The sequence below is a fragment of the Euleptes europaea genome, chromosome 2, assembly GCF_029931775.1.
Source record: "Euleptes europaea isolate rEulEur1 chromosome 2, rEulEur1.hap1, whole genome shotgun sequence".
In the NCBI taxonomy this organism is placed as follows: domain Eukaryota; kingdom Metazoa; phylum Chordata; class Lepidosauria; order Squamata; family Sphaerodactylidae; genus Euleptes; species Euleptes europaea.
Window position 1 is genome coordinate 10,314,153 of NC_079313.1, and position 19,667 is coordinate 10,333,819.

The following is a 19,667-nucleotide window of genomic DNA, read 5'->3' on the forward strand; positions in this document are numbered from 1 at the left end:
TCAGGACAGAATCTGCACGTCCGAGAGGAGGTCTGGTTTTAGCACGCAGCCGATCTGCTCTTTTATGTCAGCCAAGATGTCTTCGTCCCCCGTGAAAGTCAGAAGCGCAGAGGGCACCTGTGGGGAATGGATCATTGGAAACCAATTATTAATGGCAGGGGTGGGGAACATCTGGCCCAGGGGCCATTTGAGGCCCGTGAAATCATTTGGTCTGGCCCTTCGTGGGTCCTGGCAGATCTCTAGCTCAGAAGGATCTAAGAATGGCGATCTGTCCGCGGGAGGGGGCGGATGTGAATAGCCTCTATTCAAGGCGGATGTGAGTTTGTTTTGCCAAGGAAAGGAACCTTCTTCCCCCCCTTGCAGAAGTCATTAGCTATGGAGCTGCTAGGACCGCCCAAGAAACTGTGTTAACCCTTTCCCCCCATCTCCAATTGTGCATCTTGGCTAAAAGTTTGACCAAATATAGGAGGCTAATTTTTGGCGGAAAAAAGGTTCCCCACCCCTGCCCACAGTTTAAGAAGCTTTGCCCTAGAGGACAGTAGAGGGGATAAAAGCAAGTCAAAAATCCCACCTCCCTTCACTTGGAGGAAGGAAGGCCCAGCTTACCAGCCCACACTCGTTGAAAGCCATGTTCTTGTCTGGCAGTTTCTGGGCGCCGGGGGCCAGCAGCTCGAAGGGCAGCCAGTCGACCTGGAGAGCCTCCTGCACAAACTGGTAAAGGGCCGAGATGGGCTCCCGGGCAAAGAACGTCCCTGCAACAGAACCAAAGGGGCAGCCTGACTGTCCTCACCCGAGTGCTCGGAGCAGGTTGGGAACCATGACACCCGAACTGTCTCCTTGTCCCCAGCTCAGGTATCAAAATGGAGGAGCGAGAAGAGGGGCTGGGCGGGGCCATTTTCTCCAGGGGAACTGTTCTCTGGCGTCTGGAGATCAATCACGACGGGGAGCTGTGTTAGTCACGGTTTTCTCAGAACTCTCTTGGCCCCACCTAGTCTCGTGAGGAGCCTGTTGAGGGAGGGGAACGGGAAGGCGATTGTAAGATGCTTAGAGACTCCTTACGGTAGAGAAAACTTTAAAGTTGACAATGAGGAAAATGAAAGTGTTCAAGACTTTCTATTCCTTGGCTCCATCATCAACCAAAAGGGAGACTAGTCAAGAAATTGGAAGGACATTGAGACTGGGAAGGACAGCCATGAAGGAGCTAGAAAAGATTCTGAAGTGTAAGGATGTGTCACTGGCAACCAAGATCAAGTTAATTCATGCCATCCTATTCCCTATCACTATGTATGGGTGTGAAAGCTGGACATTGAAGAAAGCTGACAGGAAGAAAGTAGATTCCTTTGAAATGTGGTAGATTCGTTTGAAATCAGTGGGTTCTAGATCAAATCAAGCCTGAACAGACCCTAGAAGCTAAAATGACTAAACTGAGGCTGTCGTACTTTGGTCCCATTATGAGAAGACAAGTGTCACTGGAAAAGACAGTCATGTTAGGAAAAGTCGAAGGCAGCAGGAAAAGAGGAAGACCCAACAAGAGATGGATGGACTCCATGAAGGAAGCCATGGCCCTCGATCTGCAAGACCTGAGCAAGGCTGTTAAGGATAGGATGTTTTGGAGGACATTGATTCATGGGGTCACCATGAGTCGGAAGCGACTTGATGGCACTTAGCACACAAACATACGGTAGAGAAAAATGGGGTATAAGACCAACTCGTCTTCTGCAGCGGCCGATAAGTTTCCGTGGAAGGGTAGCAAGAGCAGGCCTCTTCTGAGCGGAGCAGGCTGAATTCTCAGAGGCGGGGGAGCCTTCTCCCCCTACCCAGCTAACGGCTGCTCTGATCAGCCCCGACGTCGGGTCCGGCTCAGCTCTGCTCTTAGCGAGACCTTCCTGCTGCCCCATTTACCTTGCAGGATGTGCCCATCGGGGAACCGGACCCGCAGCAGCGTGTAGTTGTATTTCTTCATCTCTCTCTGCCCTTCTTTCTCCCGCATGGCCTTCGTTCTCAGCATGGAGGCCTTCTCAACGGCTTCTGCCCTTCAGAGGCAAGGGGGCAGGGATGGGCAGACGATAACACAGCGAAAAAGGGGGGGGGAGGCGAGCGAGAAAAGAGAAATAATAAAAGACTTTCTAAACCAGAGCAGAACATTTCTAACAAGTCCTCCCAGCGTGAAGGAGGGCAAGCAGCCTAAGGGTGTTTTCGCACCCGTTGAATAATGCACTTTCGATCCACTTTGCAGCCGGATTTTAATGTGCGAAACGGCACAATCCAACTTGCTAACCATCGCTACACTGCACTGAAAGTGGATTGAAAGAGCATTATTCAGCATGAGTGAAAACGCCCTAAATTATTGCTTTCCATCCACTGCAACTTTGATAGCATTCAGATTTGGAGAGACCAAAAGGCAGCCACCGGACAGCCGCCTGCGTTATACCTGGAAGAGAGGCCTGCAGCCAAAGATTCCAGGGGTCCAACGTCTCATCCCTGCAACCTCTGGCCGCGTGTAATTCGCCTCTCTGGTGACTCGCTTCCCGCCCCGCCGTTTTCTGAGCCCTGCCTCACATGTCCCCACCCCTTCTTTCCTAAGGCCCCCAACTTCCTGATTTCCCCCTCTGCTCTCTACCTTTTTAAGGCCCCTATAGGCATCCATCTCTATGGAACTGGAAGATTACATTGGCCCCCCTCGACAACATAGGGGCTCAGTCAATCACTGGCAGAGGATTCATCTCTGCACATACACACACCCATCATATCCCTACTTAGCACATTACAACACAGACGGTGCTATTAAGGATCTTCCGATGCGGTGGAGTAGTTGACCTTTCCTTTCCTGAAAGCTCAAAAGCAGGTGATATTTGTACAAAGTGTTGTTGTTTTTTAATCCACTGAGAAAAAACAACCGCAGTACAGATCATTAAATACTTTGTCAGGCCAGACTTTGGGTCATCACATTTATCTTTGGGTTGAAACTGAAATATCAAAAAAGGGGGTTAGTAATCCTGATACGGACAGATACTTTGTCACTCTTGTATATGACGAAGGGAGCTGTGACTCTTGAAAGCGATACCCTGGAAATTGTGTAGGCCTTAAGGTACTACTGGACTCTTGGCCTAAATCCTTCAGAGACTAAAACCCTTCTTAACTAGGTTAACACATTTTCACAAGGTAAGACGCTTCCAGGTTGGGAAAATAAAAAGCATTTAACACAATCAGCACCGTAAAACGGTATCACAAGAACATAAGAAAGGCCCTGCTGGATCAGACCAAGGCCCATCAAGTCCAGCAGTCTGTTCGCACAGTGGCCAACCGGGTGTCTCTAGGAAGCCCACAAACAAGACAACTGCCTGTGTTCCTCTACAGCACCTAATATAATAGGCCTGCTCCTCTGATCCTGGAGAGAATAGGCATGCATCGTGACTAGTATCCATTTTGATTAGTCACCATGAACATGTCCACTCCCCTCTTAAAGCCTTCCAAGTTGGCAGCCGTCACCCCATTCCTGGGGCAGGGAGTTCCACAATTTCCCCAAGTATCCATTGTAACTAGACTGCCAAATGAAGCTGCCTTCCAGCCTTGTTTTATTTGTCCCTTCTCCGGCCGAAGTCGGGCTCACAACAAGCACAGCATAAAAACACAATAACAAGATGCAAAGTACTCCAAATTAAAACCAATCAACCCCTAGATTAAAAACAGATGGCGCTCACTGACCAGCACACAGGGGCCAAGGCCAGCCTGGTAAGCAGTCAGAAGCCCCTCTATTCAAGGTCTAGTAAAAAACAGCAGAGGAACAGGAAGGGAGGCCAGCTACGTTGGGAGACTCTCAACCGTAGGCCTGGTGGAACATCTCGGTCTTACAGGCCCTGAGGAACTGCATCAAGTCCCGCAGGGTCCTGGTCTCACTGGAGAGAGTGTTCCACCAGGCCGGGGCTGAAGATGCCCTGGCCCTGGTTGAGGACAGCCGGACACTCTTCGGGCCGGAAATCGCCAGCAAGTTAGTGTGTGCAGATTGCAATGTTCCCCGGGGTGTGTGTGTGTGTAATGAGACAGACGGTCCTGCAGATGTTCTGGACTGAGACCTCTCCAGAAGACACCAGGGCGGTGTAGTGATTAAGAGCGGTGGTTTGGAGCGGTGGACTCTGATCTGGAGAACCGGGTTTGATTCCCCACTCCTCCACATGAAGCCAGCTGGGTGACCTTGGGCTAGTCACACTCTCTCAGTCCCACCTACCTCACAGGGTGTCTGCTGTGGGGAGGGGAAGGGAAGGTGATTATAAGCCGGTTTGATTCTCCCTTAAGTGGTAGAGAAAGTCGGCATATAAAAACCAACTCTTCTTCTTTGCCCCAGGGCTGCTATTGGAGATCCTTTTTGCTGGGGATGCGGGGGACTGAGCTAGCGACCTGCTGCTAGCAGCCAGTTGAGTGCAATCCAGTGCTACTGACCGGTTCAAAAGCCCCCATTGTTCGAAGCCCACATCCACACCTCCCCTCCCCGCCCCCCGTCTTGATACCGGCATCAGCCTCTCCCTCCCCGCCCTGCGCAGCTCGGCGACTTACCTGAGTCGCCTTTCCCGCATCAGCTCCTCGGGAGTGAGGTTGAAGAAGTCGCTTGGCAGCTCGAAGTGGGAGGCCCGAGGGGACGGTTTGAAAACCCGGAGCTGCCGATCCAGCTGGAGCCTCACCGGCTCCGAACTCAGCAGCTTCTCCTTGTGCGTTGCAAGGTCGTCCAGCCTCACCAGGGCTTCCGCCTTCAGCACGTAGAAGTCCTCCTGATCCTCTGGGGAGAAAATGGCAGAGAGGAACACAACATTGCGGAGTGGGCATTCAGCCACCCTTCCAACAAGTTGTGTGTATGTGTGTACAGTTGTGCCGGCGTAGGTCAAGGGCTGGGCAGTGCCCGCAGTCCTCAGACGTGTGGGGGGGTATCTAGCCCCTTTCGGAGCAGGCAACAAAGATTCTGCTATCTCCCAAGGTCAGTATTCAGAGGCGTCGTCAAAACAGGCAGGAGTCAACGGCCGGAAAGATCAACCATAGCAGTAGCAAGAAGGCAGGGAAATTGCACGGTTGCTTCCGCAAAGTGAAAGCGTGCCTGCACTGCCTTTATCAGTCAGTGCACTTCCAAGCTAGGCTTCATCCTGCAATGACTCAGCACCAGTTCTCTGTCTGCTTAGGCTTTCCAGGCGAGCACTCCTTCGCCTACCCTGCAAAACTATACGCTGGCGAGTCCTGATATGCCTATCAGGTTCAGGTGAGCTTGGAGGGCTGCCATTCTCAGCTTCCACTGCAGGAGTTGGGGGACGAGTAGCTTCTGTCTGCCTTTGTTCCATCTCTCTGCCTAGCTGTGGTTCCTGCTGAGTTGTTTCAGGCTCCTGTACTACTGACTGCAATGGAGGTACTGAAGGCCCAGAGGCAACCTGTTCCTCCACTTCAGCTTCAGAGTCCTCCGGGTCCTCAGCTCTGAAGGCAGGGCCCATAACAGTGCCATCAAGTCACAGCCGACTTACGGCAACCCAGCAGGGTTTTCAAGACAAGCAACTCACAGAGGCGGTTTTGCCATTGCCTGCCTCTGCGTAACAACCCTGGTATTCCTCGGTGGTCTCCCATCCAAGTACTAACCAGAGCCAACCCTGCTTAGCTTCTGAGATCAGGCTAGCCTGGGCCATCCAGGTCAGGGCTTCAACAAGTAGGTTTAATAAATAATAATAAATAATGAAACTGTGGAACTCCCTGCCCCTGGATGCTGTGATGGCTGCCAACTTGGAAGGCTTTAAGAGGGGAGTGGATACGTTCATGGAGGAGAGGGCTATTCATGGCTAATAGTCAAAATGGATAGTGGTCATGATGCATACCTATTCTCTCCAGGATCAGAGGAGCATGCCTATTATATTAGGTGCTGTGGAACACAGGCAGGAGAATGCTGCTGTAGTCGTCTGGTTTGTGGGCTTCCTGGAGGCACCTGGTTGGCCACTGTGTGAGCAGACTGCTGGACTTGATGGACCTTGGTCTGATCCAGCCTGGCCCTTCTTATGTTCTTATAAGTCGCAACCGACTTATGCCAACCCCTCATGGGATTTTCAAGGCAAGACAAGGTTTGCCAATGCCTTCCTCTGCTTTACTAGTATCAAAACTGAGAACTCTGGGGGCCGTCAGCAGGCTTAAGAACACAAGAAAGGCCCTGCTGGATCAGACCCAGGCCCATCAAGTACAGCAGTCTGTTCACACAGTGGCCAACCAGGTGCCTCTAGGAAGCCCACAAGCAGCAATTACAACCCGGGCCGAGGTCCCCTAACTTCAAGGCCAGCTCAGAATTGCTCACGCTGGAGTTGGAGCTCCTCCCTGGTAGGCGGCACTGTTTGAATATATGGCCTTTGCGGTGTCACTTGACTCCACCAGAGTCGGGGGGCGGGGTTCTGACCAGAGAGTCCTAGATAGATAGAGGACAGAGAGGGACTGAAAGGGATACCTTTATAACTGTCTTCCTCTGCCTTTGATGTTTTAGACTGATATTCTCAGCTCTGCTTCCACTCTCTCTCTTCTCTTCTTCCCTTCTCCCTAGAGACAACATGCTAGTGCCATGCGCTGTCGAGCGCACATGGTCTCCCATCCCCCACAATGGGACGGAGAGCACCTACCACCTTTTTTATACTTTAAACCTGGAAAGCTAGAATGGCCAGAGGACTTGTTTGTCCCTTTCCTATCAGAAGTGTATTTCTACAATAAATGAATTTAGTTTGATTAGAAAGAAGCCTGTTGCTTTCTTTTTGTTCTCACACGCATGCACACGTGGGTTTCCGTTGCCGCTAAGCCTAGCGCACTCCACAAATTGATCAGATAATATCAGAACCAGTAGATATTATCTAACAGGCACTCCCTGCCCCTCTCCCCAAAGTTAACTCTGGCAGAAGGGTGGCAAGAGAGGGGTCTGGCAGGGGCCACATCCAGGCCTCATCTTTAAGGCCTAGATACCGGTGGTCTCTTCTCCGCATGCTCAGAGACTTGCTGGGATCCCGGGGGAAATTAGGTCCTCAGTGCCTTTTGGCTGAACAGAGCTGGGAGGCCTTAAGTAGGAAAACTCGGGGAAGGGGAGAAGAGAGCGGCTTGCCCAGGATTGAGTGAGCCAGCTGCCAAGGTGAGATTCAAACCAGGGACTTTCCGATTCATAGCTCGTCGTTTCGGCCCCTCCAACTTACCCTGTCCCGGAACATCCAAGGTCATCTTTTCAAATCCAACAGCCTGGAAAAACTTGTCTGCCCCCTCCAGAGGGCGGATTCTTTCCTGGGGGAGGGAAAACATGGAGATGAAAAACAGATTGAAGAAGAAGAAGAGTTGGTTTTTATATGCCGACTTTCTCTACCGCTTAAGGGAGACTCAAACAGGCTTACAATCACCTTCCCTTCCCCACAGCAGACACCCTCTGAGGTAGGTGGGGCTGAGAGAGTGACTTGCCAAAGGTCACCCAGCTGGATTCGTGCGTAGGAGCGGGGAAACCAACCCAGTTCACCAGATTAGCCTCCGCCGCTCATGAGGAATGGAGAATCAAACCCGGTTCTCCAGATCAGACTCCACCGCTCCAAACCACTGCTCTTATCCACTACACCATAATGGTTGCTCGTTACAGTTTAGCAAATGCAGGCTGCTCGTTCCAGGATACCGTTCCTGGCATCCCAGGATGACAAGGGGTGAAACCTTTTTGCCTGTAGCCACTGATGCATAGGGTTGCCAGGTCCCTCACCACTGGCGGAAGGTTTTTGGGGCGGAGCCTGAGGAGGGTGGGGTTTGGGGAAGGACTTCAACGCCATAGAGTCCAGTTGCCAAAGCGGCCATTTTCTCCAGGGGAACTGATCTTTTGTCGGCTGGAGATCAGTTGTAATAGCAGGAGATCCCCAGCTGGCGCCTGGAGGTTGGCAACCCTACTGATGCACTCAGGCCGTACCTTCCCAATGAGCCCTGAAAGGCAGGTGAGACAGCTACGGCCACAGTACGCAAATAGACCCAAAAACGTTCAGCGTAGAATGAAAGGTAATGTCAGCCCTTGCCCAAGCCCAAACCAATAACCACAGCAAGAGACACACTGGTCCAAGGAAGATGGTTTACTGGAAGCATAGGTAAACAGCATACAGGAACTAAGACAGCAACAGAGGGCACTGGGATACACTTGACTATATAAAAGCATAGAAAAAAGCATTCAGCATTCAGCAGCCCAGGACAGGCTCAAGAGATTACTATTTCAAAACAGTCTAGAGATGCCTCCGTTCCCACGGAGTACTGTCTACTTCAAAGAGTCCAAAAATGCAAACAATCCTTGGGAGCAAGGTGGTGAAAAAGCTAAACTGAGACACAGGCCTGACAGGTAGGAGGGAGGTAGTTGTGAATTTCCTGCATTGTGCCGAGGGTTGGACTAGATGACCCTGAAGGTCCCTTCCAACTCTATGATTCTATGACTCTACAAAACACAGAGGCCCAGCACACTAATTAATAAGAATAAAGCAACAAAACAGATTGTGTCAGTTCAGTCTGCAAGAAGGGGTGTGTGTGGTATTTCTCCGTGTGAAACAAAGGAATAAAACAGAGTCCCAGCAATGAAACATCTGTCACATTAAGGAGAAAGGCTCCATTGCACCCCAGTCTTTACAAGCTGGTTTTCTAACTGCATGGTATTTTCAGTTTCAGTTCAGATACCTTTATTGGTATCCAACATTCATCCAAGTACAGTAAGGACTTAACATAACTTATTAAAAGGAAGAGCGAATTGCCATCACACCAACAAAAAAATTAGCCACAATTTCCATGATTTTAGAGTCCTGGTTATTAAGAAGGGTGAGAACCTTTGAACAGTTATAAAATCCCTCCAACTGAATCAGACTGGTATTTAAGAGTTTTAATCGTAATCTGTGATACAGAGGGCACCGAAGAAGAACATGTTGAATAGTTTCCGTCTCTTCCATAGAGCAAGGACACAGTCTATCGGGAAGGGGTACACCAGTATAACGGCCAGTTAGTAAGGCTGATGGTAATACATTAAGCCTGGCTAGAGAAAAAGCCCTGCACATTTCTGGAGTATACAGATGATATAAATACGTGGCAGTTTCACCAGATTTAGGTAATATTCCATGGTGGAGAGGTGAGCCTGTCTTAGTAGCAGACTCATATAATAAATGGAGCTCATGTTGAAGTAAATTGGATCTTATAATTGAAAAGGCCGCAGATTCAGTAAGTAGAAAAGGGGAATCTATAGTGATGCCGAAGGACCTTATTTTTTATTCTATATAAGGGATCCAGTTTGAGGCATGGTATTTTATACACAACAGCATTAAAAAATTGTCCAGCTGTCCTCGGATAGGGCCAGGGCTTTTTCAGCCCCAGCCCCAGCCTGGTGGATTTCCCTCTCCAGTGAGACCAGGGCCGTGCGGGACCTTTAAGGAATTCCACAAGGCCATCAAGATGGAGATACTCCACCAGACCTATAGTTGAGGACAGCAATGGTATATCATCAGAGCTGGTCTTCCTACCCCCCGCTGTGACCTACGCTCCAGAGTCGAGCGCCACTTGTTTTAATTATTAGTTGACTGACGATTAGGAATTGGTTCTATAAATCTTTTCAAGTGTATTGAAATGGTTTTGTGATATTGTAGGTTATTCAACGATGTTAGCCACCCGGAGCCTGGCCTTGGCCGGGGAATAGGGCGGGATTGAAATGGAATTATAAATAAATATATACATAAATAAAATTTCCTCCCCGCTCCTGGCAGTCAGAAGAACAGCCCACACTAACCAGGACGCTACCAATCACATTCCCATCGCAAATACTGGAGCAGAATTAAAAGGTTGGAGCCCTGGAAATAGCAGCTCCTTGCAAGGAGACCAGTTCTTGTTGTTTTTTTAAAGAAATGAGCTGAGCAGAAAAATTTTAAATCCTTGAGCCCGATTCACTTCAATTTGGGGGGAGGGGAGAGAGAGCGAGCACCTAAATATGTACTTAATTCACCCCACTGAGATCAATGGCAGACAGATGTGCTGCCCTTAAACCAATTCATGCTACACGGCTCACGAGCATGTTGCTAGTCCTAGACCAGTAGTTGTACCAGATGGAGTGTTTGAACAGGGTTGTGCCCAAACGGGATGTGTGCGCGTGTAGCTTTCAGGCAAAGTTCACCTGATGCAAGCCAATTCCGCCTGATTTTGCCAAATATTTGGGTGGAGCATGGAGTAGATTGCCTCAGGTGCCGCATACCACTGGGGACTACTATCTGTCTTGCTCTGAAGGGGCAGATCCCTTTGCATTTGGAGCACAGACATCCGCTACATAAAACAGGGGCTATGGGTTTCCAAGTGAAGTTTGAAGCATACTCTCCCTGAACTAGTTCCCAGGATTCCTCGGGGAGGGAGGGTAAGAGGGCAGCTCTGCAACTATCTTAGACTTCCTGCTTAGGGGTGCTTTTGAAGGGCAATGGCCAGCCCTCCCCAGAGAGGAGACCCACCTGAAACACTTTGTTCTGAAGTTTGATCTTCTGATACTTCTCCTCCTCGGGATGGAGGTGGATGTTATCAAGGTACCTGGCAAGGAAGAAGAAAACGGCGTGATGTAGGCCTCTCGGATGTTACCATGGACTTGATGGGCCTCGGTCTGATCCAGCAGGACTTTTTCTTATGTTCATGATGCATGCCTATTCTCTACAGTTATCAGAGAAGCATGCCTACTATATTAGGTGCTGTGGAACACAAGCAGGATAAATGCTGCTGCAGTCGTCCTGTTTGCGGGCTTCCTAGAGGCACCTGGTTGGCCACTGGTGAACAGACTGCTGGACTTGACAGGCATTGGTCCGATCCAGTAGGGATTTCTCTTAAGTTCCTTATACCGAATCAGACAATTGGTTCCCTTTAGCACAGTATCGCCTTCTCCAACTGGCAGATAAAGGTCTTCCCCCAGTCATTGTAGGGGAAAGATGCCGGCGACCGACCCAGGATGGTTCCCGCAAACCCACAGAGCTACTTTGGTTCTTGTAGGTTATCCGGGCTGTGTGACCGTGGTCTTGGTATTTTCTTTCCTGATGTTTTGCCAGCAGCTGTGGCAGGCATCTTCAGAGGAGTAACACTGAAGGACAGTGTCTCTGATTCTCCCCCTCTGGCTTTCTCCACGCCCTCACCCCAGCTAGGAGAGGGGCCCCGTGAGCCATGGCCAGAACCGACAGCGGGCACCTACTTGGTGATGGTCTCCACCCCGAGCATGACCTTCTCCCGATCCCGATTCAAAGTGTGGATCTCCATGATGGAGGCACCCACAGGGTCTCGGGAAGCGTGCTGGAGAAAGAGAAAGGCCGGTCAGGTTAAAAAAAAAATAAGCGAAATGACAAGCAGCAAGTGTTGTGCTTGGGAGGGCGGCGGCAGCCTCCAACCTCCCGAAACTGACCTCCTCAATGGCTTGGCGGATGTGGGCCTCCTTTTTGTCTTTCCGAACAGAGGCCCCCGTTAACGGGCAGATGAAGTAGACACCCGAGACCGAGAGGGTGGCGGGGTCTTCCTCAACAGCAGGCAAGGAATTCTAGAGAAAACGAAGGAGGAGTTTATGATATTCAGGTTGCAAAAAAGCAAAATAAGTTATTAATTGGGATTGTCAAATATCGTTCAGAGGTTACCACGAAACACCTCTGGGGCTTCCCCGCAAGCCATCCCTCATAGTATTGAAATATTTTATTTACTTCATCTATATCCCACCTCACTCCCCAAAGAGAGTTAGTTGTGGTCCTCTCCTCCGCTCTATCACGGGGTGGGGCCGTGGCTCAGTGGTAGAGCATCTGCTTGGCGTGTAGAAGGTCCCGGGTTCAATCCCCAGCATCTCCAGTTAAAGGGACTGGGCAAGTAGGTGATGTGAAAGAGACCTCTACCCGAGACCCTGGAGAGCTGCTGCCGGTCGGAGTAGACAATGCTGACTTTGATGGACCAAGGGTCCGATTCAGTATAAGGCAGCTTCGTGTGTTCACAACAACCCCATGGGGTAGGCTAGGCCGAGAGTCTTCAGCAGGAGAGCGGGGAATAAAGATTGCATCTCCCAGAGCCTAACCTGACATTCTAACCTGCTGCACAAGACCGGCTGGGTTTATGGCACATTTTTAGGATGCCACTGCTCCTCTGAACAGCTCAGGGCAGCATACGTGTGACATCTTCCTCTCGTTTCATCCTCACAACAACCCAGCGAGGTAGACTGGACTGAGAAACAACGAGGCCCAAGGCCGCCCGATATAGAGAGAGTTGACAAAACCTGTTAGCCTTAATTTATGGAAATGCTCACATGGCTCCATACTAATAAATTAGGGTCGCCAAGTCATCGTCCCTGGTCACTGGTGGGGGTGGTGGGGGCTAGGGTTGTTAGATCCAGGTTGGGAAACTCCTGGAGATTTGGGGACGGAGCCTGGGGAGGACAGGGGCCTCAGTGGGGTACCATGCCATAGAGTCCGTCCTACAAAGCATCCATTTTCTCCAGGGGAACTTATCCCTGGAGTCTGGAGATTCTGGGGGATCTCCAAGTCCCACCTGGAGGCTGGCATCCCTATAATAAAAAACCCCATAAAACTCGTTCCGTGGTCTCTTGCCCTTCAAAAGTTGTCCCTAAAATGTAAGCTGCCTCACCTCCCCCTATATTCTGAACCCCACTTCTTCCCGCATCTGTTCTACCTTTTGATCCAAAGGCGCTTCCTTGTCGCTTGCAGCGGCTTCGTTCATTAGCTCCTTTTTCACTAATGAGAGAGAGAGAGAAAGACAGTATAGATGTAGAAGCAAACAAATTCTCAGGGAAGAGGCGAGACTGCATTCAGGACTTGTAAGCACGCTGTATGTTTTTTAAAAATTAAAACGCTAGGCCAGTTTACGACTCTGGTTAGACCTCACCTAGAGTACTGTATTCAGTTTTGAGCATCGCAATTTAAGAAAAATGTGGACAAGCTGGAACGTGTCCAGAGGAGGGCAATGAAGATGATGAGGGGTCTGGAGACCAGGTCCTATGAGGAAAGGTTGAAGGAGCTGGGTATGTTTAGCCTGGAGAGGAGAAGACTGAGAGGGGATATGATAACCATCTTCAAGGACTTGAGGGGCTGTCATATGGAGGAGGGTGAAGAGTTGTTTTCTGTTGCCCCAGAAGGTCGGACCAGAACCAGTGGGTTAAAATTAAATCAAAAGAGTTTCCGTCTAGACATTAGAAAGAATTTTCTAACAGTTACAGTGGTTCCTCAGTGGAACAGGCTTCCTTGGGAGGTGGTGGGCTCTCCTTCCCTGGATGTTTTTAAGCAGAGGCTAGATGGCCATCTGTCAGCAATGCAGATTCTATGACCTTAGGCAGATGATGAGAGGGAGGGCATCTTGGCCATCTTCTGGGCATGGAGCAGGGGTCACTGGGTGTGTTTGGGGGGAGGTAGCTGTGAATTTCCTGCATTGTGCAGGGGGTTGCACCCTGGTGGTCCCTTCCAACTCTATGATTCCATGATTCTATCCAGTGTATAATTTATCCCAATTTTTCTAGTCACCAAGCAGTTAAGGAGCTGGGAATGTTATTCGGCCACCGCTTTTGGCTTCAGCAATTTCAGCAAGCCGAGCAGGCTTTTGAGCCCATGTCCTCCTCCACAAGGACTGGAAATGTATTGATTTTTTTTGTTGCTGTTTACATATATCCATGTATGGATCTATGGTGCAGCCATATTTAGAACTCTATGTACAGTTCCGGTCTCCCCATCTCAAAAAAGGATATCACTGAGTTGAAAAAGGGGGCAGAAAGGGGCAACTTAAATGATCACGGGGTTGGAGTGCCCCCCCACTCTGAGGAAAAGCTAAATGCCTTCAGAGTTTCCAGTTGCTTTTCTTTCTTAGAAGAAGAAGAGTTGGTTTTTACACCCCGAATTTCTCTACCTTTAAGGAGTCTCAAACTGACTTACAATCACCATCCCTTCCTCTCCCCACAACAGACACCTTGTGAGGTAGGTGGGGCTGAGAGAGTTCAGAGAGAACTGTGACTTGCCCAAGGTCTACCCCAGCTCAAGCTCTAGTTTGGCTGATCCTCTCGTGTTCCTCCTCCCCTCTGCGGCGTAACACAGCCGCCAGCCACACCCCCAGGGGCGGCCCTCCATAAGTTACCCCCTTACCCTGATTCCTGATTGCATCCTGAGACGATGGTGCCCGGGGCTTGGGCTTCTGCTCCAGTCGGGCCAAGGCTGCGGCTGCTGCCATCTGGGCTTCATTGGTGGGGCCCTGTCGAGGCTTGGGGAAGTCTGCAGCTTTGGGTTTCTCTTTGGGGGCTCTTTCCCTAGTGGGGGGGAAAACACACAACACAGGAGAGCCTGTATGAATGGCAAGCGGGGATGGCAGTTTGAAAGGCAGAAAACAAAACCAACAATATTTGTTTGTAAACATTTGATGTTGATTAATAAATATGAATGGAATAAGGAGCTAGATCACCCTATTTTGCCAAAGCCATGGGATATGGCCTTAAAGCTGATATACCTGCTCTTTCCACGGATCTTAAGTTGAGACTTATTTACCCAAAAATTATGTTCAAGACATGATGGACACCACAGCGACTCTTTAGCAAACCAAAAATAAAAGCCCTACAATATTTGTTTGTAAATATTTGATGTTGATTAATAAATATGATATGCAAAGTCTCATTAATGAATGGAATAAGGAGCCAGATAGCCCAACTTTGCCAGAGCAATAGGTTACAGCTTTACAGCTTATACCTGTCTCTATGGATCTTAAGTTGAGACTTATTCAGCAAAAAATCATGTTCAAGATATACTGGACGCCAGAACGGCTCTTTAGCAAAGGAATGAGTAAAGTGTCTAATTGGTGGTGTTGGTACTCTCCGGACACGTCCCTTAAACATATGCTTTGGGTGTGGCCAGTCATTCAGGGCGGGTTTTTCTGGGAAGAAGTTATTACCCACATCAATTCTGTATTAGAATGTTCACTGGTTTTTGAGGATGTCTATGTACTTTTAAACTATTTGCCTGTCTTTTGGAGGCTAACCGATGGTCAATGAAAATGGACCCTCCGTGCCCTTACTACAGCTAAAAGATTTATACTACAACACTAGAAAGATAAAAGCCCATCTCTGGTAAATCAATGGATCGAGGACCTTAGAACTCTTATCAATATTTGAATGCATGAATGCATATAGACAGCAAATGCACATGGCCTTGTTTTTAGATATTTGGAAACCATTTACAGAAATGTATGTATAGTTCCTCCACCATTGTTATTATATTTTTGTCTTGTATAGGTCGTACATGCATGGGTACTTTCACCCATGTTCGCCCCTGGTCTGTCTTGGTTGTTCCTTGGAGTTATGCATGAGTTTTCCATCCATCAGAGATGACCTTGCTGCCAGCCCTCACAAATCCTGGACCTTCCCGTTCCTCTGTTAACCAGCAAAAAATCATGTTCTTCCCTCTCCCCATGCAGGTGAAATGCATGAAATCCCCATGCATAGGTGAAATCCCCATGCATAGCGAAAAGCGTGGGACACCCAAGCTTGGTTTATCTCACAGAAAGCATGCAGCCAATTACAAAACAGCATGAAAAGAGGCAGGGATTCAGATTCTTCCTGCTTCCTCAGAGCTCCTTCTGAGCAGAAGAAAGGCTTTTTAAAAACGAGGTTTGGATTTCTCCCCCTCACCTTCAGATTGCTCCATTTTTTGTTTTTGTTTTCCTCTTAAAATGCTTTTTTATTTGGCAGTTGGGTGGGGGGGATTTTCTCTCACAGTATGCACTACAAAGTAAGCCAATTACAAAGCAGCATTTAAAGGGGCGGGGGCTTGATTTGAGCTTTTGAAGGAAATAAAAAGAGATTTAAAAAACCCCCACAGGGATGGTAGTTAGAAATCAGGAGATTCCCCCATAACTGATCCCAGGACCTGCAAGGAAAGAATAACTTAACATATTCTGAGCACCGAATGAAGTACTTCAAAGAGCCCTTTCCTCACTACTCCTTACTTCTCACAGCAGCCCTGGGAGGTAGGCTGAGATCATCACCGCCATATTGTAGACGGGAAGGCGAGGCTGGGAGAGCTTCTGCCCAATGCAGGATTCAAACCAAGGATTTTCCAGATGACGAACTTTGCCGCTGGACCGGCACCGCAAATAAAAGCCCGCCCCCCAAAGGTTACTCCACAAACAAAGATTTATTAGACAGCCTCTGGCGCATGGATCTAAGCCACTTGTGTTTTAAAAAAGAGAATAAAACACAAAGGCACGCCAGCTTCAAGACAGCTTCCTTGCCTGCTCATCTGGAGCCACCGTAAGTGAGCAAGTCACACAAAAAACCACACTTGTGCTGCACAAGCAAAGTTATACAGAAATAGAGGCCGCTATGGCCCAAATATAATTTCTCAAACAACTATCACAACAGTAAAAAATAATACAACAATAAACGTAATACCGACAAGCTTATATATTCTTCCGTATTGTTTTATCCTGAAATAGTATACAATAACTGTTCTAAACCATGCAAGGTTAATGCAGTCCATAATGCATATTCCACTCCCACGACTGAGTATGATGCTGAGTCAAAGTTCAAATCTAAGAGTTCAGCAATTAAACTTCCATGAACAGAAGACCTCTATAATGCCATAAAAGGTAAAGGTCCCCAGTGCAAGTACCGGGTCATTCTTGACCCATGGGGTGATGTCACATCCCGACGTTTTCTAGGCAGACTTTGTTTACGGGGTGGTTTGCCAGTGCCTTCCCCAGTCATCTTCCTTTTACCCCCAGCAAGCTGGGTACTCATTTTACCGACCTCGGAAGAATGGAAGGCTGAGTCAACCTTGAGCCGGCTACTTGAAACCAACTTCTGTTGGGATCGAACTCAGGTTGTGAGCAGAGCTTTGGACTGCATTACTGCAGCTTACCACTCTGCGCCACGGGGCTCCTCTATAATGCCATAGGATATAGGAAAAATATAGGCGATACAGGTATCTGGTAATTAATTCCTGTTTCCACCTCATCTTCTTCAGTCACCTGTTTCGCCAATGCAAACAAACTGGCAAGGTCTTGATCTATGTTTACCAATCACGAACGGGAATCAGTCTCCTTTCCAGCCATTTTCACAGTGGGAAAATCTAAGCCAACTTTGCCGTCAGAAAGCACCAGGGGGAGCTAGGATCCGTGCTGACAGCACAGGTTAATTCCCGCCGTCCTCGATATCATCCCCTGGAGGGAGGTACACACCTGTTCATATAGAGCAAAATGTTTCGACACAAAGTACAAGACGGTACCCAAGGACCAGGACAGACAGCATGTGCAGAAAGGTGGGGGAGGCCTACATATCAGTGGGGTTCACTTAGCTCATTCTGGGGGCTAAACCCAGGCTGAGTGAAGCAGCCAATACAGCATGGGGCCCCTTCTCAGCCCCCAGGGCCCCCAAGAGTGTCACAACCCCTCCCTCCCTCAGCATCACAAAGGGCCCAGAGATGACCCAGTGCCATGACAGGGGGGAAAGTCTCCAACTTGTCAGCAGCCCAGACACTTGGATGGATTCCAATCTGCAGGGAAGGAACCCTAAAAGGTTTTGGGGTTGTCCTTTCCCAACATGCCTCTTGAGATTTTGAAAACAGGGACTTTAATGGCCTTCGCCAAGTGTTTTTTAAGATTACGTAAACCATCTCGGAGGCCTGTGCTGGGACTGCCTAACGTTCTTACGTAAGTAAATTGTATTAAGAGATTTGCCGTGGCTGGAGCTGGAGGAGGGGCGGCTCAAGAAGGCAAGCAACCCATTTCTGCTTTGCTTTCAAGGGCCGGCTGGCCACTGCTTTTCAGGTCAGGGAGGAACCACACCCATCAGATTAGCCAGCAACTCCTTCAAATCACCTTCTGAGATCTGATGACATCAGGCTAGCCTGGGCTATCCCGACATTTTTCAAATATTTAAGTCCCCTGGTAGTACCATTTCCCCCAGAATTCCCATCATCCATTCCTTTCAAGGGTTGCCAGTGTCCAGGTGGGGCGTGGGGATTCCCCCCTGGAATTACAGCTCATCTCCAGATTACAGAGTTCAATTCCCCCGGAGATAATGGATGCTTTGGCTGGCTCTATGGCATTTGTACCCCACTGAGGTCCCTGTCCTCCCCAAGCACCACTCCTAAATCTCCTGGAATACACCAACCTGGAGTTGGCAACCCTATTCCTCTCTCCCTCCTTCCAGTCTATCTCTTTCACTCCCCGCCCCCACTTCAGCTCTTTCTCCTTTTCCCTGCCCTCCTCCCAAACTTGCTCTCCCCCTGTGCCCCTCACATGAACACATGAAGCTGCCTTATACTGAATCAGACCCTCGGTCCATCAAAGTCAGTATTGTCTACTCAGACTGGCAGCGGCTCTCCAGGGTCTCAGGCTGAGGTCTTTCCCATCACTTGCTTGCCTGGTCCCTTTAACTGGAGATGCCGGGGATTGAACCTGGGGCCTTCTGCATACCAAGCAGTTGCTCTACCACTGAGCCATGGCCCCTCTCCATGGCTCTCCAGGGTCTCAGGCAGAGGTCTTTCCCATCACCTACTTGCCTGGTCCCTTAAACTGGCGATGCCGGGGATTGAACCGGGGACCTTCTGCACGCCCAGCGAATGCTCTACCACTGAGCCACGGCCCCCTCCCCTCATGGCCCCCCGTCACTCAACCCCACTTCCCTGATCCCCCTCTCCCTCCTCCCTTCACCCTCTCGAGGCTCTCCCTTCCCAGCGGCGGTTACCGGGACGACTCGGTCAGCTTCTGGCCCTGCCCGGCTCCCCGGAACTGCAGGTCCGCTTTGAGATCCTGGAAGAACTTCTTCATGGCGGCGCCGCGGCTGCAGGTTGCGCTGAGCCCCTCCCCCACTCGCCCCCCCCAATTAACCCCACATCAAAGCCACACAAACTCAACGCTCCCGGCCTTTCCGGCTGGACCGGAAGCAGCGACCCGGCGGCTTCGTGTCACGTGACGCCGCCATGTTGAAGCGCGGGCGGCCTCCCTGGTCGGCGAAAAAGCATAGAGAGGAAACCCGGCCTGCTCCTTCATTTGCCACTTCCGGGCCAAAACGGAAGTTAGTCTTCTAATTAAAAAAAAAAGCAGGCTTTCCATAGAGTCTGAAAGGGATAGAACGACATCGCTGCGCCCTTCTAGAGATTCAAAGCCGCTGATGTTTCTCAGGCTTTTAATCCGAAGTTTACATTAGGGGTTAACCGCACTTGTATTCCCAGCGATGTATTAAGGGTTTGAAAACGTTATAAAAAATACTGTTCGCACTTTGTTTGGCCCCTTTAGCTGTGAAGACGTTTTCCAACCATTTATAAAACCGTGGTATCCAAAAACCCTTTTAAAGCAATGTTTTTTATAACGCTGGGACTACAAAGTGCGGTAACCCCCATTCTGTTCCCCACCACCACCACCTCTTCAGGGAAGGAGGAGCTGGCTGCGTTTAAGAGCTGGGTGGCCACTCTAGGCATGCCAAGTTCTCCATTGGGAGAGCAACAGGGGGCTCTTTGAGTCTCTCATACCCTGGAAATGTTCTTGGTCTTTTAGGCCGTTTATGCGTGGGAGGTTTTGCCTTGGGTTTGCAGCTCTATAGATGTATATTTCCCCCCATCAGAATTCTCAAAACTCTACAGTCCATTTATGCATGGAAAGTTTTGCCTTGGATTTGCTGCTTTCTAGATGCACACATTTTC

General features: G+C 49.4%; 1 protein-coding gene across 1 annotated transcript; it reads right to left on the bottom strand.

Annotated features, from left to right (window-relative positions):
• UBXN6 (UBX domain protein 6) lies at positions 1-18,799 on the bottom strand. Its single transcript, XM_056845040.1, has 11 exons — positions 18,713-18,799; positions 14,121-14,281; positions 12,664-12,725; positions 11,402-11,533; positions 11,195-11,292; positions 10,473-10,548; positions 7,185-7,269; positions 4,552-4,771; positions 1,903-2,033; positions 607-752; positions 1-117 (listed from the first exon to the last, which is right to left on the bottom strand). The coding sequence occupies exons 1-11, from the start codon at positions 18,793-18,795 to the stop codon at positions 1-3; spliced, it is 1,311 nt and encodes a 436-aa protein (XP_056701018.1). The 5' UTR covers positions 18,796-18,799.
• Positions 18,800-19,667: the final 868 nt, after the last annotated feature.

Coding starts and splice junctions, on each gene's coding strand:
- UBXN6 (XM_056845040.1), bottom strand. CDS start 18,795: ATGAAGAAGTTCTTCCAGGATCTCAAAGCGGACCTGCAGTTCCGGGGA. Junction 12,726..14,120: donor GGATGCAATCAGGAATCAGG/GTAAGGGGGTAA, acceptor CTCTCTCATTAG/TGAAAAAGGAGCTAATGAAC. Junction 11,293..11,401: donor TCCGCCAAGCCATTGAGGAG/GTCAGTTTCGGG, acceptor CTCTTTCTCCAG/CACGCTTCCCGAGACCCTGT.